Source organism: Dermochelys coriacea, chromosome 2, assembly GCF_009764565.3.
Source record: "Dermochelys coriacea isolate rDerCor1 chromosome 2, rDerCor1.pri.v4, whole genome shotgun sequence".
Lineage (NCBI taxonomy): Eukaryota > Metazoa > Chordata > Testudines > Dermochelyidae > Dermochelys > Dermochelys coriacea.
In genome coordinates this window covers 67,801,672-67,829,484 of record NC_050069.1, presented here as the reverse complement: position 1 = coordinate 67,829,484, position 27,813 = coordinate 67,801,672, and the positions used below count along the sequence as shown (strand labels likewise).

General features: G+C 41.1%; 1 protein-coding gene across 2 annotated transcripts; it reads left to right on the top strand.

Annotated features, from left to right (window-relative positions):
* Nucleotides 1-27,813, top strand: UBXN2B (UBX domain protein 2B). Of its 2 annotated transcripts, XM_038392544.2 has the most exons (9): nucleotides 1-302; nucleotides 2,783-2,886; nucleotides 6,136-6,207; nucleotides 8,408-8,573; nucleotides 8,899-8,985; nucleotides 12,795-12,904; nucleotides 18,327-18,464; nucleotides 22,307-22,468; nucleotides 27,412-27,813. In XM_038392544.2, the coding sequence occupies exons 1-9, from the start codon at nucleotides 189-191 to the stop codon at nucleotides 27,572-27,574; spliced, it is 1,116 nt and encodes a 371-aa protein (XP_038248472.1). In that variant the 5' UTR covers nucleotides 1-188; the 3' UTR covers nucleotides 27,575-27,813. The 2 variants fall into 2 exon arrangements, with proteins under 2 accessions (XP_038248472.1, XP_038248474.1); XM_038392546.2 differs by lacking the exon at nucleotides 2,783-2,886 and having other exon boundaries at nucleotides 104-302.

Below are 27,813 nucleotides of genomic sequence, written 5' to 3'. Positions count from 1 at the left end.
ACGCGGTTCGGGCACGGGGCGGCACCAGCGGACGGGGCGGGGCTAGGGACCGAGGGCTGGTCCAGTCCCGCTCCTCCCGTTGCCATGGCAGCCGGGCTACGGAAGTGCTCTGCGGCGCTTCCCTCCAGGGCCGCAGCGCGCCGCTCGGAGCCCGGCCGCGGGGAGCGGCTCCCTCCGTGCGGCTGAAGATGGCGGACGGCGGGGAAGCCGCGGGCCGGCGGGAAGAGGCGTCGGTGGACGGGCCGCGGCGGGACAAAGGGCCCCGGGCTAATGCCCGGCCACCCACGGCCCGGGACTTACAGGTGCGGAAGGGCCGGGGCGATACCTGGGAACGATGAGGCCGGAGGCTGCCCCGACAGGTGCCGGTGTAGCGGCGGCTCGGGGCTGCAGGGCGGGGGAGGCTGGCCTGGGCAAGCGCAGTCTCTGCGGTGGGAGGCGCGCGGAGGGCGCTGCGTTTCCCGGCGGAGCGGGGCCCGGGGAGCTGAGCGCGGGCGCGGGGCTGCTGCCTTCCCTTTCCACGCGCACACCTGGCACCCCTGCCCCTGGGCCCGCCGCCGCCGTGCTCCTCCCCGCGTGCCACAGAGCGTGGAGCGATCCGCCAGGCGGCTTTGTGTCACGCCCCTTCTCTCACGAGACCCACCTTTTTCAGGACTTAATAGCCCGGCCCGATGAGGCTGCCCGCTCTTGTTTGCAAGGCCAGAATAAAGCTGCTTAATGCAAAAACCCTCTTGTTGTACCGATGAGCCTGGCTTTCAAACACCGGAGCAATGGAGAGATGCCCCAGCCTGAAGAGAGTTTGGCTCCCGTTGTTAGCTTCCTGCAAAGCGAGGATATAAAATCTTCTCAGCTGTAACCATTTCTTTATCAGCATTCATTTTTCCCCATCATCTTTAAAACTACTAAATGCTTCCAAATAAAATTCTTTAAAACCACGTCTATGCTTGCAGTGAATGTAGGGTATGTGTAGTCAGGGGTCCTGTTTCTGCAGGTGTGCCAACAACCCCTGGCTTGAAGTGGTTTCCATCGTATACAGGGTATACAGTTTTGTTCAATGGCTTTCGGCACCCCCACTATAAAAATAGTTCCAATGCCACTGCATGTAGCTACATGCCGCAATGAAGGGCAAGTTGTGTCCACACTCGCTGTGGTAGTGAAAGTCTCTAGCAGAGAGCTACTGATGTGTAAAGAGCTTGGGCATGTAAAATGCTGTGTAGGGTATATACTCTAACGTTCAGGCATGTAGGGCCTTCTGCTCTGCTCAACCATGCCTCGTTGTCTACACTGCTATTTTAAACCCTTGCTAATTGGGAGTGCTATGTCTACTCTGCACAATACACAAGTGTAGACCTACCCTTAGCTATTACTTACTTAAAAGAAACATGAAACTCTAGGCAATGTTACTGTTTTTGTTTAAATTACACATAAGGCAAGTACTTTGCTGATCAGTTCTGACCATTTTTCCTTTCTACTTACTAATATTAGGTTTGCACGTTAATTATTGTTGATAAAGCCTATGAGTCTATTGAGAATAACATTTTTAACTGAAACATACAGTAGTTACGTTCATCTTCAGGTTTCCAAACTGTTGAAGATTGGACTTGTAGTTAAGCAGGCTTTTTGAGTAGATGATCTGTCATGGTGTTAAATGTACCTGAAATAAAAGTTCCCTTTTTAACTAGCACAAATCTGTAGAATGAGACATGAGACATAAGTTTGAGACATTGGATGTCTTTTAAAAGTTCTATTCTATTCTATAATCTAACTACTCTGTACAATTTTCTTAATAGCCCTCAATTCTTCAACTAGTTTACTTTCCTGGATAACAAGCATCTCATGACAACACTTATTACAGTATTAAATACTGTGATTCTAAAACAGTTTGTCTTGCAGAGGGCTCTCTTTATTTGAATGTTTGTAAGCCAAACCATAGTAGAATTACAGCCCTGCAGCACCATGTGGTGAAACGTTAATATCACTCCAGGGGAAAGCAGAATCAAATTTTAGAACTCTGGTTTTGAGATAAAAAATTTACTGTTTTTTAAAATATTAAAAATTTTGTCTCAAAACCAAAGTACAACATTGTTAAAGATAATAGAAATCAAGCTACTAAAAATGTCATATTTGGTATCCCTTCGCATACAGTTTTTAAAGCTGAATCTGCAAGAGAAATGGCAGCATCTAGGGCTATCCTTGGGAAAAGGTTTACTAATACAGATTATTATGCTTGGGTGTAAGCCTTTAAACACTTGCTGAAGTCAGTGTTAACACATGCTAAGGTGCTTTGCTGGGATCTTAATATTAGTACGTTCTGTCCTGGTTATAAACCTGTTATATAGAAACTGAAAAATATAAATCAAAAGCTATTACTGTTGTGTTCTCTAACAACTTTATTGAAAGTAATGTGGCATATTGCTTCACATGAACAGAGAATATCTTTGTCTTAACCTTTTACAAGTAATGTGAGTGCTTTCTATGTATTCTGAACAGATGCTTCTGTATAAAAGTCTAGTCATTCTGTGCTAATGTAGCCTTATTACATACTTAATGAGGTAATTCAGACTTGTGTTTATTTTAATATGTAAATAAATACAAGTGTGTTTATTTCAGAGTACAAGTATCCAGACAAATATTTATGCATATCTGAATAATGTCACTCCTGTTTCTAAATCAATAAGGAACCTAGGCTTCTAAAACAATGCATACAATGTTTATTCTCTTGTTCTTTGTATAGTTTATATCTCTAGTCTTATAGATTTTCTAAAAAGTCTGGTATTGTATGTAGTTGGCTTTGGCTGGGTTATATGAAGATGAAGTTAAAAGCAAGTTATCCCATTCTGACAGACCACCAGCTACAGTGGTCAGTAACCCAAGACTACCTGTTCAGAGGTAAGAAGTGATTTGTACATTAGGATTTGTAATTTATTTGACATCTGTAATATCTGTTTCAGTTTACTAACCCTGCTTCTGTCACAACATTCAGAAATTTGGGCTCAAAGAAGTATTATATTCCAATGCTTATTTAAAAAACTATAACAACACAGAAGAGTAAAGTGGGGGTCCCTATAATACTGTGTCCACACTGCTTCCTTAGGAAGTGTTTGTAGCGTTTGTTTATTTATTTATTTATTTATTTATTGAGTAGTCTTCATTCTGCAGCTGTTCCCAACCACTTTAGGTTTCTGTTAGATGCTGGCAAAAGACTCAAAGTTAAATGCAGAAGTAGTTATGCTGTCGCACAGATTTGGACATATGACCTGTTTTCTTTTTTTAAGGGGAACAGCTGTTAGGAGCAGGAGCAATTCACATGGGGGACTATGCATAGGTGCCTCTTCTGGGTCAGGAAACCACAATGCTCATGTCAACATGAAGACTATGATCCGTGACGGTTAAGCCCTATCCAAAATTATCCCTCAGCAGCATCTACCATAGGAGATTTGGCAAATATCCTCTAAGATTCTTCATGGGAACAAAGAAATTGGGGGACAACCTCTGTGTGCTAGAGAAATTGAATATATTTCTCTGTTTTTCTGGCATGTTTAGGTGCATGCAGCCAACAAGAATTTGCTTTAAGTACTTAGGGTATACATAACAGAATATATGGAGACTTATTATAGCACTCTCAAATAAACTTGTAAAAAATCTTGCCAAGTTTAAATTAAACAAGTACAAAACAACTGAACAGTAAGATGTTGTTTTTTATTTTTTTAAATGATCTATATGTGGCAAGTGACTGGGACATGATGAACCAAACATAAGGCTTGTGTGGCTTTCCAAAAAGACCCGATCCACACAGATGTGTCAATGTGAATCTCATTTTTAAAAAAATGGGTGTATACCAGCGGACATCTCCATGACTGGACATCCTCCAGTCCATTTGTGCACATGGATCTCTGGAAAGATGAAATTCACCCATGGATGGATACTTGGGGGACAATAATAATCGTTTCTGGTTGAGATCACCAGTCTAGTATGGTTAACCATCTATGGATATCACTATTAAAAAGCTGCTTGCCAATACATACCACAAAGTTGTTATACTTACTTCCTATTCCAAGTAGAGAATAGGTTGGTACTGTAGCTTGAATACTTCAGAATGGTATATGTTGGCAAACTCTGGCTCTTTATTGGCAATCCTATACCATGACTCAGATGAATCATTTCTGGAAAGAAAAGATGCCCCCTTAACTACACAATGTTAAATAATTCCTACTTTGGATAGAATGTAGTCTACATCAATTGTCAACGTTCCACTGAAGTCAGTGGAGCTATGGCAGTTTGCACCAGTGGTGGACCTGTCCCATGGATGTGAAGCTAATGCAGTAGTTCTGATTCCCTATTTCAAAGTATCTTTTAAATTCATTCTAAATGTTTGCTGTAAACTTTTGCAATGTTGGCTTTAAGAATATTTTTGAATTCATATAATAAACAGTAAGGATTGGGAAAACTACTGCTTGTAAGCTCTTTGGGACAGTGACTGTCTTTTTGGTCTGTGTACAGCATCTATCACAATGGGGTCCGGGTCCATGACGGGCTCCTAGCACTTTGGTAATACAAATAAATAATAGTAATGCTGGTTGGTCCGATTGCAGATTCAAGTACAGTAACTCCTCACTTAAAGTCGTCCCGGTTAACGTTGTTTCGTTGTTACGTTACTGATCAATTAGGGAACAGGCTCGTTTAAAGTTGCACAGTGCTCCGTTATAACATTGTTTGGCAGCCCCCTGCTTTGTCCATCACTTGCAGGAAGAACATCCCGGTGCTGTTAGTTGGTGGAACCAAGGTGGACCGGCAGCCCCCATATCAGCTCCCCGCTCCCATAAATTCCCTGTGCAGCAGCCACCCAGCAGGCTACCAATTGCCGGCAGTTCAGCTGTCCTTCTCTTCACCCCCCCGCCCCGCCATGTGCTGCTCCTGCCCTCTGCCTTGGAGCTGCTCCCAGGAGCCTCCTCATTGCTGTGCAGGGAAGAGGGGGACTAATGTCAGGGTGTCCCCCTCCCCCCTACTCCTGCCCCCCGCTTACCCCTTCTGCATATGGGGACAGGGCTCAGGACGCTGGCCGCAGCTGCTATCTCAATTTCCTGATTTTTGAGGCAATGTACTTAGAATGGTGTCAGCGAACTTATGCATATCTTTCTTTCTCTCTCCCCTCCCCCCCACACACAGGGTGTGTGTCTCTGTCTGCCATGCTGTCTCCCCTCCCTCCATTCGTGCTGCCTTGTACAGTGTGAGGCTATCTTAACAAAAATGTGTTAACCTTTGAGGGCTCAGCCAAATGCTAGTTCATCATTTAGCAATAAGACATTCCCTGGAAAATATCCCACCCTTTTCAACCTCTAACTTCATGACTTCAACCAAGCTTCACAATCATCATTGCTGTGTACAGTATTAAATTGTTTGTTTAAAACTTATTTTCTGTGTGTGTGTGTGTGTGTGTGTTTGTTTTTTATTTATATATAGAGAGAGAGAGAGAGAGAGAGAGAGAGAGAGAGAGAGAGTTTAGTTTTTTGTCTGGTGGAAAAAAATTTCCCTGGAGCCTAATCCCCCCCAATTACACTAATTCTTATGGGAAAATTGGATTTGCTTAACATGGTTTCGCTTAAAGTCACATTTTTCAGGAACATAACTACAACGTTAAGCAAGGAGTTACTGTACTACAAAACCAGTTTTTAAATATAATTGAAGGTTAAGGGCCAGATTCTGCAACCCTTATTCACACTGAATGTTACCTATTGACATCAGTGAGGCCACTTTTGAAGTAAATTGTCATTCAGCGTGCATAAGGGTATTGCTATATGGTCCTAAATGAGCTGCGCTCCATTCTTTCCTTGCTACATGGCAAATATGTGGAACTATTTGGTCAAAAGAACATATGCTGTTACAGTGTGTCAACAATTTAGAATTATTTTATAAAATGAATAAACAGTGAGCCTGAATGGCTGTTGGATCCCATCAGGTCAGAACTTTTGAGAGACCTTATTTTTGCTCCTTTTTTTTTTTTAAAGTATACAAAAAACTAACCATTGTACATAGGACAGTCAAAGTGTGAAGTGCTTGTCACCATAGATATATTATGCAGTGTATATTATCAGTAATGATTTTAATCAAATTATTTTTTTTTTAAATATTTGTTGGCAGTCTAAAAATTGACTCCTTCAGAAGCTTGAGAAAACCAGAAAGAAGCATGAGTGATGATAAAGAAAACCAAAGGTACTGTAAAAACAAAAGCTTATTTATGTATAACAATTATGAATATAATATTAATTTAGATTTTATTTTTTTCATTCATACATTTTTTTTTCCTTTCTTCTTTCTTCATAATGGTGTTGATCTTAGTCTTTCCTCTAAGTCAGTGGTTCTCAACTCTGGTCCACCGCTTGTTCAGGGAAAGCCCCTGGCGTGCCAGGCCGGTTTGTTTTCCTGCCGTGTCCGCAGGTTCTGCTGATCGTGGCTCCCACTGGCTGCGGTTCACCGCTCCAGGCCAATGGGGGCTGCGGGAAGTGGCGCGGGCCGAGGGATATGCTAGCTGCCTTCCCGCAGCCCCCATTGACCTGGAGCGGCGAACCGCAGCCAGTGGGAGCCACGATTGGTTGAACCTGCAGCAGGTAAATAAACTGGCCTTGCCCGCCAGGGGCTTTCCTTGAACAAGCGGTAGACCAGAGTTGAGAACCACTGCTCTAAGTGGTAACATAAGGGCTGTTGTGTGACTCATTAGAGGGAAATGGCAACACAAGGTATGGAGGATAGCCTTTCCTATTTAAAATAAAATGCTTTGTCCAACATTCAACCTATAATCTGAATCTTTCTGAACTGTAGGCTTTCATTCTTAATCTCTTTGGTTTTACATGTATTATTTATTTTAACCCCCCCTCCCTTGGCAAAGTATTGCTCTTAATAATCCATAATGCCCAGGCCAAATTTAGGAAAATAAATTTTAGAATTTATATGTTACATATTTTGTAAATAATTATATATTTCTTAGATTTTATTTCTGGAACTGAAATGAATATGATGTAGAGGTATTAAAATGTGCTAGTAGCTCTTCCAAATATGCTTATTTTTTACATCAGCATTACTTTCCATTATGTTTGGTAAACCACTCAAGCACCTTTTATTTAATAGTTTGGTTTTTGGTTCATAGTCAGATTTACACAGGTGCATATTGAGTAATTTTCCTCTAGAATAATCTAACTCTGTCCATTACTGAAAAAATCTTTTCTAATGAATCTTTTCCCCTCTTTTCCTTGCAACTCTTCTCTGTGTTTGTGTTCTTGTTTCACAGCCTAACTTTGTTCCTTTGTTACCTTCAGTTGTGTGAATCTTGTATTTAATATTAAAGGTAACACTTAAACTGCTAGCAATAAGTTATTAACTTGTTAGAACAATCACATCCAGCTCCGCTTCATCACATCACCCTTAATATATAGACATCAGTGTTGAGATAGCAGAATCAGTTTTATTCTAGTAAGCAACAGCAGATTGACTTGTTTTATCCTGAATCAACTCACCTTGCCTCCTATACTTAAATAGTATGCCCAAAGAGGATAGGAAGCATTCAGCATTTTATTATCTGTTTAAAATCAAATCAAACAGACATTAAAGATGACAGTATGTCATATCTATCTGTCTAAATTTGGATAGCATCCATCACCATAGTGTCTAAGCACATATTAGCCCCTAGCCCATCTAGTCTTTTAATCTTACTATCCGGCATGTATATAACTTCTGATTACAGATAATAAAACTACTATGAAATGGATCTCCTGCAATGGCTAGAAATTAGTCTATTTTGAAAATAAACTAGATGTTTACTATTGTTTCTTTTATTCAGTGGTTTTCTCTGAAGTTACTGCAGACTCTAAAGTGCCTCAGAATATAAATTAATTGTTATTAAAAAAAGAACTAATATTGCTAGAAATGTGACCATAATTGTCCATAAAGCCTAAGATCTGACTTTGGTGCTATTTTTAGTTGTTCCCCCAAACAGTTGTATGTTAATTCTACAAAGGCAGTGTTAATTGTGCATCCTTATTTTGATCAGACCAGCCATAGTCTCATGCACAGAACCTCCCAGTGGAGATTATTCTTTCCAGGAGCTGGTGGAATCCACACAAGATAAGGCATGTAAAGCCACAGCTATGTCAGGACTGTGTTCGCTATAATATATGACCATGGTTCCTAACCTCTGGGAACCTCTATACCTTTGTAGGTCTAATACTGTAATAATTCTTTGAGCAGTGCTTCTTTGTGTATTGCAAAAGCCAGAACTGGATGAATGCTTCTGTGATCAAAGTGAAGAGGTCTTGTGCCAGAATTCGGCTCCATTTGTTTAGTGAGCTTTTTTATTGAAAAATGGGTGTCCATCAATTACTTCGAAAGGATTGTCACTGATGAACATTATTATTTAAAGATTTTACTCAGGTGACTCAGAATATAGCGGACTACAGATTGTTGGGCCCTCTAATAATAAGAATCCCAGCAAAATTGTTGATGAACTTTTCAAAGAGGCGAAAGAACATGGGGCAGTTCCACTGGATGAAGCCGCAAGAGCCTCAGGTGATTTTAGTAAAGCTAAAGTAAGTATAAAAAAGATATTTTTACCTAAATGGCTTATTGTCTCGTGAATTATATTACTAATGCTTGCAAATGTTCAATTTCCAATCTTAACATTTCATAGTACACAGACTGCTTTGCATGGTTATAATTTCTAACTACCTAATTTGCTAATTAGAAGGCATATAAATTAGAACATTGTGTGTTTGTGTTAACTAAAGAAGCAGGCTTGTTTACATTTTAATTTATATGCTTGCACCCCATTAAATATCTTTGTAACTTGTTTAATGTATCTATTCTGGCTGTTTAATTTTTTTGAATTAATTTTCTTTTTAAATATTTTATTAGTCATTTTCAGGTGGTGGATACAGATTGGGTGACTCATCACGGAAGCGCTCTGAATATATATATGGAGAAAAACAGAATGGGCAAGATGTAAGTAAAATGTTGAATAGCAGAAAATAGGGCTACACATTCTGACTCCTGGTTAGCAATGTTTGAAGTCCAAGTTGTCAAGATAATGTTTTTATATAACAGTAGTTTTGTTTATAATGAATAGCTATAGAGCTATGTAATGTACTTTTTAAGAATAATTTCTTAAAGCCAAAGGGTCTGCATGGACAAAAATACATAGATTATGAAGTACATAAGCTCTGCAGGTAGAGGAAAGAGGTGTTTGGCAAAGAAGTTGGCTAACTTGTTCCAGTGTTGTGAAAAGAAAGGGTTGTATTGATGTGAGTGCTCTGAGAGTCTAATCTGAGTCGCAAAGTGCTCCTTTGGAATTAAAAGCTTAATTTTGTGAGGAGTTGCCTACAATATTTAAAGGGTCTGTAGGAATTAGTTGTGTTGATTCAGCCCTATTAAGCATCTCGCAACAATTCATAACTTTGTAATTTTGTGTGTTGTCTTTATTTCCTGTGAAATAGAAAACTGAGTGTCATTGATAATAAGCTACTGGAATACTCCCTAGCTAGATAAGATCCTTCTAAAGTTGATATTGTGTAGAAAGAAAATAAATATTATATTTGACTAATTTTAAGTCCTATTTAGGGTGAAGAGAAAACAACCAGAATGGTTCTACTTTATAAAAGAGGCATCATAGTGTTCTGTGTTGTTGTAGCTCAGTGATTTCTGTGTCAGTTTATAGTTAAAAGGAGGTGTCTTTTCCTGTCAGCCTTTCATATTATTTGCACAGTGAGAGTCAAACAGGGTTCTTTCCATATCGTGCATAATCACCAATAATAAATGTTCTAACATCCAAATTGGGCATTCAGCTACACCTGTGAAAGTGCTGGGCTCAGTATGACAAATTGAATAGAATAGAAGAGTTGTTTCCTGATTGCCATTGTTTTCATCAGACTTGGATAGGCATGACTGATAGGAGCTTAATAAACAATTTAGTTGATGCACAAGACGGAAAAAATATCAGCAGTAATTGAATCTTAGCTGAGCTTGGTCGGCAGTGCTAACAGGAGTAAAGAAGAGTAAAACTTACTTTTGCCACCAAAGAGAGTAGACGTGACCCTGAATATACGCAGGGAACAGAATTGTGAATTAAGATTATGCCATTTTATATAGTCACTTTTCAAAGTAAAACTACACTATAATATCATCAGTAAAACTAAATTAACACTAAAGCATCTTTCTCCCTCTGGTGCTTTTCAGGGTCCTGTGCTAAGTCATCTCCTCTTTGTCCTCTGTGCTCAAGATAGCTGAAATCAAGTGGAGCTAACACCTCTATGCAAATTATTTTACAGATCTAATTCTCTGCCTCTAATCTTCATCCCTCTGTCCACCTCTTCAACTATGTTTGATATACTTATGTGAATGTCCTTCTGCCATCTCAAACTCATTTTCTCCAACCCTGAACTTTTCTCCTAAAATTTCTTCATTTTCTTTTCTTCTCTAACCCCATTTTCCACTCCCCTACTCTCCCATATTTGCAACTTTGGTGTTATCTTTGACTTCTCCTGCTCTTTCCTCACCATAACTAGTGCTAAGTTCTGTCACTTCTTCCTTTCTAAGGGCTTGTCTACATAGAAACTTAGTGTGCGGCAAACCAGTGTGTGAATAAACAGCACACTAGCCTGTTGCACACTAAATCCCTATGTGGATCCTGCTACTGCATACTAACAGTTCTGTAGTGTGCTTAGACGTACTGCTGTTTTAAACAGGTTGTAAGAAACAGGAGTAAATCAAAGCACACTACAGAACTTTTAGTGCACAGTAGCAGGGTCCACATGGCCTGCTACTGTGAAGTAGGCTAGTGGGCTCTACATTCACACCCTGGATTTCTGCACAAGCCCTGAGTTTGCAAGCCCTAAAAAACAAAATTCAACTATAGCTACTGTTAAAACCCTTGTCTATGCTTTTGTCATATTTCCTCTTCCTTCTTGCAACCACTTCCTCTGTGGTCTTTGCAATTCTCAGCTCTACCTCCCTCCAAACTTTCCAAAACACCATTGTTAGTCATCTTTATCTGTATCTACTCTGCCCTTATAATTGTCCCCTTCAGCCCTTTTGCTGGATTCTTTTCTTACTGCATCAGGTTTTTCATCCTTGCCTTTAAGGTTCTGCATAATTTTGCCCTGTCCTTATCTCTGCTCTTCTTTCTTCCTATGCTCCTGCATGCTCCTTTTCTGCAGTATAATCATCTGTATCTGCTGCTCCCTCATTCTCCTTTTCTTACTCTGTACCTCATCTTTTATGCTTTTCCTAAACTTGGGAGCAATCTCTTGCTGCTTCCTGTACATCCAGACTTCCACATATTTCTTCTGTTAACCCTGAATTGTTCTTACCAACTTTCCCTGGCAGTAAGTCACTCTCACCCAGACATTTTCTTGAATTTTTTCCTCGTCTTTTTTAGAATGCAAGCTCCTCTGGGCAGGAGTGTCGTCTTTTATTTTTATAAAACATTGCATAATTGTTTAGTGTTGTATAAATGCTTAAGTAATCGCATCTTGATTACTGTAACATCCTTTCTCTGGCCTTGACAAATGCAGTCTTGTCCTGCTTATTTCCACTAAGAATGCTTCTGGAAAGATCATTTTCCTAGCTTGTTACTTTGACCATGTAACCTTTCTCTTTGTATCCCTTCTTCTCTATTGTATCAAATATAAGCTACTTGTCTGCACTTTCAAGGCCTTTCATGACTATCCGCCTCCCTACCTGTCATATCTCATTCAATATTGAAAGGTTGACTCCTACCTCCAATAAGCCCATGATGTTAGCCTCCATCACCCACTTGTTAAATTGGCAGACAAGTACCTTCATGCTTTCTCTTATGCTACCCATTGTGCCTTGGAGAAGCTCTCTGTAAAACAAAACAAACTCATTATCCTATTTTGAATCCCTCTTAAAAATTCTCCTTTGCCCTGAAGCCTACAGAAAATATGGCAATAGTTAGTTTGCTGGGTATGCTGAAAATACACATCATACATACCTATCATGCTAACCAATATGTCTCATTGTTTCCTTGTACTCCCCGGTCAGTCTGTCAGTACCCATCTGTTGTCTCATCTTATACTTAGATTGTAAGGTCTTGGGGGCAGGCAGGGTCTGTATTTTTGTTCTGTGTTTGTACAGTGCCTATCACAGTGGAGTCCTGGTCCATGACTTGGGGCTCCTAGGTGTTGCAATAAAAATAACAATGATATTGATATCGATATTAAAAACCAGTTATCAGAATTACTAATTCTAACTCTCACTTTATTCCACAAGTGATTAGAATAGTAGTAGTAGTAATCTGCAAGTTTATGAGTGTTAGATCAATTTTAAACAAAAACAGTATTCACTATTTTGAAAGCAGTTGCATCACCTGTTAAGCCTAGTACACTATTGTTGGCATATATTTTCTGTGTACCTTGTATTTTATCTATTAGCTATGTCACTGTTAAAAGTCAAGGCTTATTGTGAAGTTCAAGGGTGCCAATCTGTCTGAGGTCTCAGTACCACTGAGTTTGTAATTTCAACTGTAGCAACAGTGCCAATGTTACTAGAAGTCAATATCACTTTTGGAGGGGGGAATCTAAAAATGACAGTCCAAAATCTCTCTACAAAAACTAACAGTGTTTTTATTTCTTTTGCCTTCTGTCTTATGTTTCTATGTTTTGCTCCAAAAACTGTGTGTTTTAGATTCAGTAGTCTGTTTGCCAATATGTACAAAGCTTACAAAAAAAGATCAGCAGATAATTGTTTAGAAATTTTTTCATTTAGTTTTTTATTATACTTTCTTTGCTCAATAGGTTCAAATTTTGCTTAAACTGTGGAGGAATGGTTTCAGTTTAGATGATGGAGAGTTGAGATCTTACACAGACCCAACAAATGCTCAGTTTCTTGAGTCTGTTAAAAGAGGGTAAGTTATAATGGTGGTTACTTTGCTGACTATATCAGAGCAATCAGGTGGAGAGAAGGGAAATAGTAATAAAACAGTGAAGAATATTTAAAGTATATGACCTTTTTTGCAGTATAAAGCAACTGAGTACTGAAACATTAAATCATTGTACCAGAAACAAGATTAGGCTGATCGATGTTGCTGCAGAGATACAGACAGAGTGTATATTGTCATAGGAACCTCTTTGCAATGGATCAAGAGGCATTTATGCCTCCTGCAATTTTATAAGGATTGATGTTGTACGCTTTCTTAATTTCCTCCTATCTTGAAAACTTTTTTGTGATGGGAGAAGGACTGCAGTATGGGACTATTCCATAGACTATCTATTTATTATGCTATATCTGCACTGGGACACCTCTGAAGCCTAGATGTTAGCTAGCATTATCTAACACATGTACGTGCACACACACACACACACACACACACACACACACACACACACACACACACACACACACACAAGCTGTCTGACACAACAAGGGGCCTACACACATTGCCACTCCATGCAATGTATTTCTGCGAATATGCTCAAACAGAAATAATCTCCATAGGAGGTATGCTTTTAGTTCCTGCTGGGCAGAATACAGGTGCACATCTATGCTTTTTACAATCAGAAGAAAATATCTGAAGTTTAATTATTAAAACATTATGTTTACCATATTTTTATGATGGTTAAACACTATTAAAGCAAATTGTACATTAGTTCAGTCTCTTAGGGCTTGTGTAGATAGCACCGGCAAAATGTGCCAGAGAGTGGGATTTGTAAAATGCTCTAACTACTCCTTGGAAACCTGCTGATTCACTCTAAAAGGTGCCTAATTCTCTTCGGACTATGTTAATGTGACCTAATTAGCTTTTAGACCATGCCAGCAGAATCTACGTGGGGCAGTTAGAGTGCAGCATATTATAGCACTTTACAAATCACTGTAGTCAAATGCTAAGATTGGGTCTCCGCCTTGCCTGTGCCACAAATAACGTAATACTTCAATATAATGGCCACCTCGAGCAGTAGGCTCAGAAGTGCCAACTGTGATTCAAAATAATTCACTGTTTATTCGCTGCAACAAATGCCTCCTTCTGTTTGAATATTCATATTATGCTGGGCTGACCAAACAGGTGTAGTTATTTCTTAACATGAATAATGTTTTAATTCGGGCTGTCAAGCGATTAATTATTTTTAGATGTGCGATTTAATTGCACTGTTAGAATACAATTTTTATTTAAATATTTTAGATGTTTTCTACATTTTCAAATATATTGATTTCAATTACAACACAGAATACAAAGTGTACAGAGCTCACTTTATATTTATTTTTGATTACAAGTATTTGCACTGTAAAAAACCCAAAAGAAATGGTATTTTTCAATTCACCTAATACAAGTACTGTACTGCAATCTCTTTATCATAAAAGTTGAACTTACAAATGTAGAATCATGTACAGAAAAATTGCATTCAAAAATAAAACAATGTAAACTTTTAGAGCCTACAAGTCCACTCAGTCCTATTTCTTGTTCAGCCAACTGGTAAGACAAACAAGTTTATTTACATTTACAGGAGATAATGCTGCCCACTTCTTTTTTACAATGTCACCTGAAAGTGAGAACACGCATTTGCATGGCACTTTTGTAGCTAGCATTGCAAGGTATTTATGTGCCAGGTATGCTAAACATTTGTATCCTCCTTCATTCTTTGGCCACCATTCCGGAGGACATGCTTCCATGCTGATGACACTTGTTTAAAAAAATATGTTTAATTAAATTTGTGACTGAACTCCTTGGGGGAGAACTGTATGTCTCCTGCTCTGTTTTACCAGCATTCTGCCATATATTTCATGTTGTTAGCAGTCTCGAATGATGACCCAGCACATGTTGTTCTTTTTAAGAACATTTTCACTGCAGATTTCACAAAACACAAAGAAGGTACCAATATGAGATTTCTAAAGATAGCTACAGCACTCAGCCGAAGGTTTAAGAATCTGAAGCACCTTCCAAAATCTAAGAAGGACGAGGTGTGGAGCATGCTTTCAGAAGTCTTAAAAGAGCAACTCTCTGATGCAGAAACTACGAAATCCGAACAACCAAAAAAGAAAATCAACCTTCTGCTGGTGGCATCTGACTCATACAATGAAAATGAACATGCATCAGTCCGCACTGCTTTGGATTCTTATGGAGCAGAGTCCATGTCAGCATGGACATGTGTCCCCTGCAATGGTGGTTGAAGCATGAAGAGACATATGAATCTTTAGCACATCTGGCATGTAAATATCTTGTGATGGCTACCACTGTGCCATGAAAATGCCTGTTATCACTTTCAGGTGACATTGTAAACAAGAAGTGGCCAGCATTATCTCCTGTAAATGTAAACAAACTTATTTGTCTTAGCGATTGGCTGATCAAGAAGTAGGACTGAGTGGACTTGTAGGCTCTGAAGTGTTGCATTGTTTTATTTACAGGTTTTAGAGTAGCAGCCGTGTTAGTCTGTATTCGCAAAAAGAAAAGGAGTACTTGTGGCACCTTAGAGACTAACAAATTTATTAGAGCATAAGCTTTCGTGAGCTACAGCTCACTTCATCGGATGCATCCGATGAAGTGAGCTGTAGCTCACGAAAGCTTATGCTCTAATAAATTTGTTAGTCTCTAAGGTGCCACAAGTACTCCTTTTCTTATTGTTTTATTTGAGTGCAGTTATGTAACCAAAAAAAATCTATATTTGTAAGTTGCACTTTTACAACAAAGAGATTGCACTACAATACTTGGATAAGGTGAATTGAAAAATACTATTTCTTTTGTAAAAAGAAAAGGAGTACTTGTGGCACCTTAGAGACTAACAAATTTATTAGAGCATAAGCTTTCGTAAGCTACAGCGAAGTGAGCTGTAGCTCACGAAAGCTTATGCTCTAATAAATTTGTTAGTCTCTAAGGTGCCACAAGTACTCCTTTTCTTTTTGCGAATACAGACTAACACGGCTGCTACTCTGAAACCTATTTCTTTTGTTTATCATTTGACAGTGCAAATATTTGTAATAGAAAAACTGTAGAAAAACATCCAAAATATTTAATAAATTTCAATTAGTATTCAATTGTTTAACAGTGAGATTAAAACTGCCATTAATCACGATTAATTTTTTTTAGTGAGTTAACTGAGTTTAATCAACAGCCCTAGTTTTAATACCTGTGAAGTGTCCACTATGCCTAAGATAGCAAATCATGCTCTTCACATACAATCTTAGCAAAAGTATTTTCTTACAGTATAGAAGGTAAAGTGATGATATAAGTTTTTAAACAGCTGAACTCTACCAAAGAGGTGGATGCATTTTGGCGGTATATAAAATAAATAAATAAATGTATGAAGAATTGCAAAGGACTGATTCTTTGAATTGAATGGCACTATGCAAAAGTAAAATATAGTATTGCTAATATTTACTCAACACGCTTAGTTTTGTTTATGTAGGGTTACAAGTTTTATTGTGAGGAGGAATATTGAAACACCACAAAAGTTATAAAATGAAATACTTTTTGAACAATTGAAATTACTCCAGTGACTGCAAGTCCAGTTTTCAAAATCCATGTTATACCTCTTATTGTATATGAATATATGTATATATAAGATTTCATCCCTCTTCCCTCCACCCTTTACATATTGATTGTTTGAGATTGTAAGATCTTGAGGGTAGAGGTTGTGTCTTTGTATGTATTTGTACAGCACCTCGCACAGTGGGGCAATGTTACTAATTGAGGGCCCTGGGTGCTACTGCAATATAATAATCAGCTGATTATTTCTCTCAAGGCCTTTTTCCTCACCTGAATTGGAGTATGATCCCGTTAAGGACTGTGATTGACAGGCAAAAAAATTTATTCCATTAGAGCCGGGGTGGGGAACCTCTGGCCCACAGGCCGGATCCAGCCCACTACTTAATTTAATCCAGCTCACAGCAAGTCTCCGTGCTGTGGGCCAGAAGCCCCGAGCCTCTACGCTCTCCCCTCCCACCCCCATTCTCCCCAGGCGGAGGGGCAATCAGGGAAGCTCCGCATGCTGCCCCCAGCACTGGCTCCACAGCTTCCATTGGCCAATAACGATGGCCAATGGGAGCTGGGGGCCCGGCAATGCAGGCATGGGCAGCATGCACTGTGCAGAGCTCCCTGGCCGCCCCTCCACCTAGGGGCCGCACATGCCAGCCGCTTCCAGAAGCAGTGCGGGGCCAGGGCAGACAGGTAGCCTGCCTTAGCCCCACTGCGCAGCCAACCAGAGTTGCCTCAGGTAAGCACCACCTGGCTGGAGCCCACACCCTGAACCCCCTGCCACCCTTAACTCCCTCCCAGACCCCGCACCCCAACCCCCAGGTGTCAGCCCCCTCCCACACTCAAACTTCTTCCCAGAGCCTGTACCCCAACCCCCACCCCAGTTTTTGAAACCCCCTCCTGCACTCTAATTCCCTCTCAGACCCCCACCTGCACCCCCAATCCCCTTCCCCTGCCGTGAGCCCCCTCCTGCACCCCAAACTCCTCATCCCCAGCCCCACCCCAGAGCCTGCATTCCCAGCCGGAACCCTCATCCCATCCTTCATCCCAATCCCCTGTCCCAGCCCGGAGCCCACTGCTGCACCCTGACCCCACCATTTCTGGTTCCATCCCGGAGCCTAGGGTAAGCCCCAAGCCTCCGCACCTACCCCGCTTGGCTGGAGTCGCAAGCGCTGGCTTCCGCCGCTATGGGGGAAGCCCTGAGCCTCCACGTCTCCCTCCCCCCGCTTTGTTGGGCTGTGTGTGGCCTGTGACAGATTTTTTTCTGTGGGTCAATGGCCCCTGATAGAAAAAAGGTTCCCCACGCCTGCATTAGAGGTTACTTGAGAAAACTTTAAAAATGTTTGGTTAGTGAAAAATTATAATATAAATTTAAAGTTACAGCAACTATTTTTAGACATTTCTAATTCTGTTCCTCTTGATGATTATTTAAATTCTCAACCAAAATATTTAAAATATCTAAGTATGGGTAATATTCCATCTCACTTTTTTTTTTTTAAACACAGAACTCCCCAGTAACTTCATCTGCTTGAACATCATTTGCAAAATGTAGCTATTACAATGAATGAGTGTACAATTTTATCAGTGCACTCTAGATTTCAACTTGTGACTTAATAATGAACTACATTAATTATACATTCCATTAGTCTTTATTTTTAACTCTAGCTTCTTAACTCTAGAAGAAGTAGGCGCAATTGGATTCCTCTGCATTTTGATACAGATAGGGCACTAGTTTCCACTCTTTATTAAAATATTATTTAGGCTCTTGTAGGATCCATACTGAAATGTTTTACTGTACTGTAATTGGGAATTTCTACTGTGTACTTTAAGGAGACAGCTAAAATGGTTTATGTTTGCATTTAAGAGAGATTCCTTTGGAACTTCAACGGTTGGTGCATGGTGGCCAAGTTAACTTGGATATGGAAGACCACCAAGAACAGGAATATGTAAAGCCTAGATTGAAATTCAAAGCTTTCAGTGGAGAAGGACAAAAGCTTGGAAGGTAAAAATAAATGTAAACAAATTTAATGTTCTCTTCTGTCATGTGCATGTGTAATTTGCAATTAAAGAGAAGAGTAGGACTCAGGATGGCTGCAAAAGATGCATTTTATTTTTGTAATGTTTTCAAACACTGATTTTAATTGAGTTATCAGAGACTTCTGTGGAAGGTAACTCAATGCATTTTCCACTTACAGCAGTTAAAACCAGAAGTGTTTACTGATCAATCTTGGTCAGAGAATTTAATGAATGAAAACAAATACTTTATTCATCCAAAATATCACAGGTCAAATATGTCAAAACTTGGAAGTTAGAAGACCAATTAAGGTTGCCTTTGCAATGTAATTCTGTCCCATTGTGTGCATGCCTTATTTGACAGCCTTCAAGGCTGCAGAGAGGGTTTTGGGGGTCCGGTTCAAAATCTGAAATTGATGTCCCCATCCAAATAAAAAAAAAATTACCATGGAATGAAAGTTTAAGAAGAGGGGAGAGGATACAGGGGGAGGGGGTCAGCGAGGCCCCAGGCCTGTGTGATTGCTGCCTTCCCCACAGGAATGGGGATGCTCTTCTCTGCATGTAGCCAGGTCTTGCCTCTCCCTGAACTCTAGCCCCGCCACTAGCAGGAGCAGTATCCCTGACCTTACTCCTTCCTCTGGGCTGTCAGCGTGGCAGGTCGCCACAAGCCTGGCATGATGATGCCAATAACGGTGACTATGGGTTCTGGGCCTGGCTGAGATGGGCAATTCACTCCCTGCATTATTGATGGCAGGCATCAAACCTGAGCAGTATTGCAATCCTGTTCACCATGTTGCAACACCTCTTCACTCAAATTTGGCTCGGCCACCCCTCTGTCATTTTGTGGGCCCTCTCAAACAGGGGCCCTGGGGCAAACTGCCCCTTCCCCACACCCCATCTCTGGGCAGCCCTGCTTAATTACATGATCACATACTCTGGGGTTTTTTTTGTATAAATTGGTCAAATTTAGGGGGTTTTTTTGGGAAGAGCAGAAGCTGCACCCTTGAAACCAGGGCGATACCCTGCCGAATTTCAAGTCCCTGTTTCAAAGCATGGAGTTGACAAAGTTATAAGATTTTTTTTTTTTAACACTGGCAAAACAACTTATTCTACCCTTATCTTTATTCTCAGATGTGGCTCAACCATTTTTGCTAAAATTTTACAAAAAATTCAGCCTGAAGTGGACACCCAGAATGGAACATTTCAGCCTGAATGCTTAACATTTGGCCAAGTTATAGGCAACTAAAAACAGGGTCTTATAATAGATAAGGTGACTATATTTCCCAAAGGGAAAACAGGACACCGCATGGGGCTTGCCTGAGCCCTGCTGCCCAGGGCTGGGGCTGAAGCCTAAGCCCCGCTGCCTGGGGTTGACAGCCGGAGCGTGTCTTCCCCCCACCCCCCGCCGTGTGAGGCTTGCCTGAGCCTTTCCCCACAAGAGCAGGGCTGACAGACCTAGTCCCGCCACCCGGGGCTGGGGCTGGGGCTGAAGCCTGAGCCCTGCTGCCCAGGGTTGACATAGCAAGCCTTCCACCACCACTCCACTCCACACAACCACCACCCCACACCACCCCCAGTGTGGGGCTCACCCAAGCCTTGCCCCCAGCACAGGGTTGAAAACTCTAGCCCCACCACCCAGGACTAGGGCTGACAGCCCAAGGTCTGACATCATCACTGCCCCTCCCCACTCCACGTTCCTCTGCTTTGGTAAAACTGTGCATTTGACCCATTAGCTTTTGTGACAAATGCACACTTTTGCCAAAGATGTCAGGACATCCTGGACAGGGCTTAAAAAGGGGACTGTCCCACCAAAACAGGATGTATGGTCACCCTAATAATGGAACATTTTTTGGGCAACATTAATGAAGGGTGGTGCTACCAGTTCTGTCTATAATCATCAGAAAAAAATGTACGCAGGATGTTAAGATTATTCTATTCAGATTTAAACTTGCTGCTTTATTACTGTTTCTAGAGAATCATGAAGTGGAATTTGACATTTATAGTGGAATGTCATTCCAATCTGCCAGATCAGTTTACCTAGACACTTGATAAATTAATATATACATAGACCTGTTCTTCCTTTATTAAGGAAATATGGCTGATTAAAAGTAATGGATTGATTGCAAACCAGATTGAAGCCTTTATTTTACTGTTTGAATGGGTAGAATGCCGAGAGCTGTAGTTAGGATTCCTCATGCAACCTTGCTAATATGCCTCAACCCTGATCTGGAAGGACCGCTGTTTATACGTAGTCCTTCACACTTACGTCTTGATCATTGTTAATTCCTTGCTGTCTCACGTGAGACTGCCAAAAACTTTGCCTACTTTGGCTACTATTTTTGGTAAAAAAGTGATGCATCAAAGAGCGGGTGTCGGCTTATAAACGGGTCTACACCAAAATATGATGATTTTAAACTCTATGGAATCATTGAATTGACTATCTAATTCATTGTCGTTTTGTTTACCTGGAGAGTCTGCAGGCATGGAGCCCCTCAGTTCCCTGTGGCCACAGTTCGCCATTCCCAGACAATGGGAGCTGCGGGAAGTGGCACGCAGTGATTGTAATTTTGAAAGTGAAGACATATATATTCAGTTATTGTTCAGTCAGGGTAAGCTGCTGGTGGTTCGGGACCTTTTGTTCACTTGGGGCATCTGCAGGCACAGAGCCCCTCAGCTCCCAGTGGCCCTGGTTTCCCGTTCCCAGCCAATGGGAGCTGCAGGAAGTGGCCACTGGGAGTGAGGGGCTCCGTGCTTGTGAACACTCCAGGTAAACAAAACGTCTTGACCCACCAGCAGCTTACCCTGACTGGCCGGGAGCCAAAGTTTGCCAACCCCTGAAATATAGGGTCGGCTTATGAAAGGGTCATACAGGTTTTTTTTTGTTTTTGTTTTTTTTTAACTATTTTTACATATCCATTTGGAGGTCAGGGGGTCGGCTTATAAACGAGTATATATGGTAATTAATTTTTAACTATGTTAAAATAAATGTATAACACATCTAAGATCACATAAGCAGTTTTGTTTGATTACAACAGGCAATAGCTACATGTTGTTATTGATTCAAAACTCCTCTTCGGTTTCTTACTCTCAAGTCTTCCTTCTTTGCACTTAACTGACATATTCAAATGAATTTGCTGAAAAACCTTTCGTTTGCAGGTAAGGTGTGTGGGGGGTAAGTGTCAAAAGCTGGTTCCATTAATTGCATGGGTTTTTGATTTGGAGCTTTCAGTATAAGCCAATGGTGGGCAACCTGCAGCCCACGGGTTGTTTTATGATCCTCTGTCCATATATATAAAATTATGCAACTGTATTAGCCTTCCCTCTTTCATAGTGATGTGCATTTAAATTAGGGATGTAAAATGTTTACGGGTTAACCTGTAAGCATTAGTCTTACCGGTTAACCCACCTTAACCGCTAACCCCCACACCAGCCCGCCCGCCGGCCCTAGCCACAAGGGCCGAAGCAGCCCCAGCCGCACCAGTCTGTCCTTTAATCGGTTAACCATTTAAGTGAAAAAAATTTAATCGTTTAAACAGTTAACTTTTTAAACAATATTTATATCCCTACGTGAAATAGTTCTGTATATAAAAATATGTACCAGAAACCTCATGTATGGAGAAAATGTTCTTGTGTAACTAAGTGCATGTTTATAAAATCTTATTCATGTATTAATGCAGACAGCTTTGACACTCTCTTTTCAATACCCAGGTCAATTAGTATACAGTGCATGATACTGGTTTAGATAGAAAAGAAAGATAAGAAATGTTCTAAAATGCATCTTTTCAGTTGTGGTTTAATTCTTTCAGTAACACCTATACTTTAATCCTTTAGCCTCACACCTGAAATTGTCAGTACACCTTCTTCCCCAGAAGAAGAGGAAAAATCCATTCTTAATGCAAATGTTCTGATTGATGACTCCATTGCAACAACTAAAATTCAGATTAGGCTAGCGGATGGAAGCCGTTTGATACAAAGGTTCAATCAAACACACAGGTAAACTAATACCACAAAGATACACGTAACCACACTTCTTTCGGTAAGAGTGTTTTGTATCTAGTAGATAGAAAAGGAACTAAAATAGCAGCTGGCATATAAGAAGGCAAGAATGATGGTAACAAAGGTAAAGTGAATAAGCAGTTTATTAATTATGAATGTTTGCGGTAGAGGAATGCTAGATGTAGAATTAAACTTTTGGAGGTGATCAGATTCAGGCATTTGGTAACTGTTAAATTCATATAACTTTCATCGTCCATACTCATATCATTCTGGCTTTTAGTTTGGATATACCTTGAGAATTACTTCTGTTTGGCTGTTTGATGTGTGGTGTTATGCAATTACTTATACGTTCTAAGAGTGCATTTGTACAGAGTTTGGCAAAGTTGTACTGTTGTCACATTTTCTGCTCTACATGTATGTGAGAATTGTGGTGGGCAGAGTGAGACAGTTTCGGCTGTGGTGCAATCAGTGAGCAGAGGGACTTGCAAAGTTAGGTCTCTTTATTTTAGCAGACAACCTCTCTTCTTTCCCAGTATTTGGTTGAGAGCAAGGTGGCTGAGGCTTAGTCCAATTAAAATAATGGTGATGCTGATAGGTTGGGAATAGAGCTGTGCAGGAAACAGATTTCCTGTCCTGTTAAAATTTTTGAGATTTCAAAAACACTCCCATTTTGCATATGGACAAAACAGTGACATTTTAGGTACTTGCAAAGAGCCAGAGAGAGACGCACTCCAGAATAACAAGTTTCAGTGTAGCAGCTGTGTTAGTCTGTATTCGCAAAAAAGAAAAGGAGTACTTGTGGCACCTTAGAGACTAACAAATTTATTTGAGCATAAGCTTTCGTGAGCTACAGCTCATTTCATCGGATGCCTCCAGAATAGTCAATGCATGGTGCATAGGACACGCACCTGGGATGTGGGAGGCTACGTTCAGGTCCCTGGCCTGAATCAGGCAGAGCAAGACTCCTACCTAGATCTCCCACGTCCAGTTGAGTGCCCTAACCAATGGGCTATTCTGGTGGTGGTGGAGGAAGGTGTCTCTCTCATTTAGACAAGAAATTCCATCCTTAACCCAGGAAACCTTTCCTGACAAAAGTTTTGTTTAAACTGGCATGTTCCTGCAAAAAGTTGGCAAATCAGTATTTTGTGACAAACCACTGCATAGAATGTTTCTGACAAGCTTAAGCTGGGAAACTGATACAAAGTGTGACCCAGGGCATTGCTTTTCCCCATTATTGAGGGAGTATTTCCAGTCTTGAAGGAGCTTTGCCATCCAGGAAGGGGGATTCTGGACCCCAACCTGCTCCTAGGTTCCCAGATAGCATCAATAGCCAGAAGCACTTGTTTCCATGTATTTTGTTAGGCAATAGTGACCCTTTTCTCACATAGTTGTCGTAGTTATCCAAGCACTGATAATGTCGATATAGAACACACAGCCCAGTGTATGGTAGATGATCAGTAAGGAACTACAGCTACTGCAGGATGCTGCTGTCTACTTGCTTAGTTATTGGTTAAAGAGGACATATTACACTTCAAAGATTGCACAGGCTTATTATTTTCTTCTGGGACAATTTTGCAGCATTAAATTTGTTCTCAAGTCTTATATAATTTGCATCTTGGCTGTCTTAAAGATGACTTCTTATTCTGTGTGTTGATACTACTTATGATGTCATCTGAAGTACTTTTGCTGAAGTTTTTAGATTGTGGGTGGTAGATAGGGTATTCAGCAGAAAAGTTTTTGGTTTTGGAACACATTCCTGTCCCCAACCACCATTTTTCTGTCAGAGCTAGTCTGCTGACTTTCAGGGTACATCAAGGGTGTAGACATGGGTGGGCCTGTGTAGATCGTAGCTCACTCAGGCCCACCAGAATCAGAGTCCGTGTGAATGCCAAATTTAAGTGAATTTATTAATGGGCTTTATTTTGGAATCATGCACTGTGAAGGTGGGAGCTCAGGTATTGGACATTACCCTTCCATCAGAATTTGGGGCCCACCCAAATTTCGATACCTAGCTACACCGCAGGGGTACAGTGTAATGCTTCTCTTTTTTTCATTCAGATTTGGCCATGTCTGGGAAGTAGGGACAGCACTGATCACTCAGAATTGAAGCTGATTAAGGAACTGGCATTAATTTTGCTTGGCTTTGTCATTACGTATGGTGTATTGGATTTTATACATGTATTCAAACGGCTGAAGGAGTAAATTACGTTGAAAAATAAAAGGAGTTTATCTAGTGAACTCCTATGCCGCAACCTTCATTCTTCAAGATGTGTCCCTATGGGTACTCCACTTCAGGTGCTCATGTGCCTTTCAAGCCCTTCATTGAAGATTTTCAGCTAGCAGTGTCCATTCAGCTCTCGCATGCGCCCTGTGCCTCCTTGTGCCAGACACCAAGGTTATATATGGGTGCACAGGCAAACTGCCCTTAGTTTTTTCTCAACCACTTCAGCCTGAGATGTATCTACCTTGGCCATTCTGTTTTTCCTTAGTGTTAAGATACTTAGTTTAGCAGTTGGTAGTATAGTTAATATTGTTACAGCAAACACAACCAGCATCGAGAAAATGTTATTGAGAGCACAACTTAGGTGGACTGGACATGTCATCAGAATGGAAGACCACCACCTCCCAAAACAGATCCGGTATGGGGAGCTGAGGCAGGGCAAAACAAAGAAGTGTCATCTATATGAGCGCTTCAAAGATAACTTGAAATGCAGTCTGTTGTGGGCTGGGATCAATCTCAAAGAACTTGAGCAAACCGCTCAGAACAGGACTCGCTGGTAGTCTCTGACAAGATTAGTGTGCCATGGGTTTGAGTGGGATTGACAAAATTGTTTCCAGGCTGCATATGAAAGATGCCATAGAGCTGCGTCGTCAAATATCATGGATACGGACTTCCTACGCCCTCGGTGCAGCCGACTCTGCATCAGGGTTTGGACTTCAGAGTCATATGTGTGGCTATAGGTGAGAATTGTAACAATATTGTTATCGTCAGTGATGGACAACTACTATGGAGAGACTACTACTAGTAATAGTTTATAGTTAGTTTCTGTAGATAGTGAGGGGGATTGTTTTGTTCTCCTTACCCTTTTTTCCTTTGGGAGACTCATTTTTCCTGGCAGGATATTCCTGGCTCACCAGGTTTCAAATGCTGCCTCTCCTACTGAGGCTGTTCTTGTAAACAATGGCCACTCTAAGTGTGTTCATTGCTTGGGGGAGTCCCATATCTCTCAGAAGTGCAACTTTTGCTTGACCTTCGAGTGTAGGCCAAGGAAGAACAGGGAGACCAAGCTAAGACTGTTCATGACGGAACACTCCCTGCAGCCAGAACCAGGTCAGGAGAAACCTCCCACCTCCTGAATGCTTGTCCTCAGACGGACCCAGAGCACACTGGGGCAAGCTTCCCCCAAGGAAGGGAAGATTTTTGAAGGCTTCTGGGAAGGCTCCCAAAAAAGAGAAGAGCAGACTCTAAATCCAAGGAGCCAGCTCCAGAAAAGACCAAGTCTCCCCAACAAGTCTATGGTCTCCGAGAGTACCGTTGAGGCCAAAGACTCTTCTATGGGGACTGGTGGGGCTGTGAAGCACTGGAGCTCCAAGGAAAGACGACACGGCTCTGGCAGGATGCCAGTATCCTTTACCCACAAGGAGAGCAGTCATGGGGCACTGTTGAGTTCAGCCCAGCAGTCAGTACCAATGCATCTGACCCAGCCAGCAGTGCCATTACTCCCCTTAGCCCAGCCATTGGTACTGATTCAGTATGTCCAGCCATCAGTGCCAGCGCATTTGGCATGACCCCCTTGTTCACCTGGAGTGTAATCATCATCAGTACCATTGGCTTTGGTGACTATGGCCTGGGCTACTGCTTCAGTACTGGATCCCTTCTTGGTATCACAGGCATTCCAGCACTCTAAGGACCTTATGTTATCTGATGGACCAGAGTCCTTGCTTCTTATGGGTACTAAGTGCCTTTCGGTTCTGAGACACCAGTTTCTGGGCTACTGTCCTCTGGCACCATAGGAATCTCCACCATTTTCAGTGGTGCCCCCCGACCCCATGGGATGACATAAAAAAGAAAGAGGGAGACTTTCAATCGGTCTCCTCTGTCTTGGTTAGGGGTCACCAACCTGCCCCTTCAGGAATTCCTCTTTGACTAGTCACAGGGAGGATTGTATTGGTCAACAGTGGTGGAACCAACCCTGTATTCCAGCTTCATTTCCTTATCCATGTGGTCAGGTCTGATACATCAATAGGTTCTACAGTATCCTCTTCAGTTCTGGACTCTGTTTTGAAGCTCCCTTCTCCTTCTGGGGATACTGTCCAGAAGTCACCTGAAGTGGAGCACTGATAGGGATACTACTCGAAGAAGAAGAGGAGGTTGCTCAACTTGTGCAGTAACTACAGTCTTCAAGATGTGTGTCCCCTTGGGTGCTCCAGTACCTGCCCTCCTTCCCCTCTGCTTCATACTGCTGCTTGGAGGACATTTGGGTAGAGAAGGACCTGAGGCCAGTTTGCCTGCACACACCTATATAGCCTTGGTGTCTGGCACAAGGAGGCATAGGCGAATGCACAGGCTAAACAGACATTGATAGCTGAAAATCTCTGATCAATGACTCAAGAGGCACTTGCACACCTGAAGTGGAGCACTTATAGAGGGACACAGCTCAAGATTTTGCAAGATGAGTAACTTTCTATTATATAAGACAAACCATACATCTACTCTTCTTTTCAGTCCTTGTATTCAGAAAGCAAGAATCTCTAGATTATCATCCTAATCTGGTGAATATAATCAAAATATAGGTATACAATCAAAACTGCATTTGTAAATAGTGCGTGCTGTATTTGCAGTATTCAAATTTTTTGCCTTTATTGGTGTTGGCATCTGATTTCTTTATAAATTAAATCATTAGTAATTTTCAGTGTTTATATCATATTTATTTCAACAGGATTATGGATGTTCGAGACTTTATTATCCAGTCCCGTCCTGCATTTGCAGCATCTGACTTTGTTCTTGTGACTACATTTCCAAATAAAGAACTTACAGATGAAAGTCTGACACTACAAGAAGCAGATATACTTAACACTGTGATTCTTCAACAACTAAAGTAACCTTGCACCTATCAGTGCAATATAACTTTTGGGGATAGGTAATGTGCCAAACTGTCATACAAGGATGCTTCCAGTGGTGCGGAGGGAGGGAATCAAATCAACTTTTCACTTGCACAGATCAGATTTGTTTTTATTTCTGTTCTGTCTTCCAATGATAGCATATTTGAATCAGATTTTAGAGTGATTTCTCACCAAATGTTTTTACAGTTTTAAAACTAAGCTTGTATAAATGGGTATGT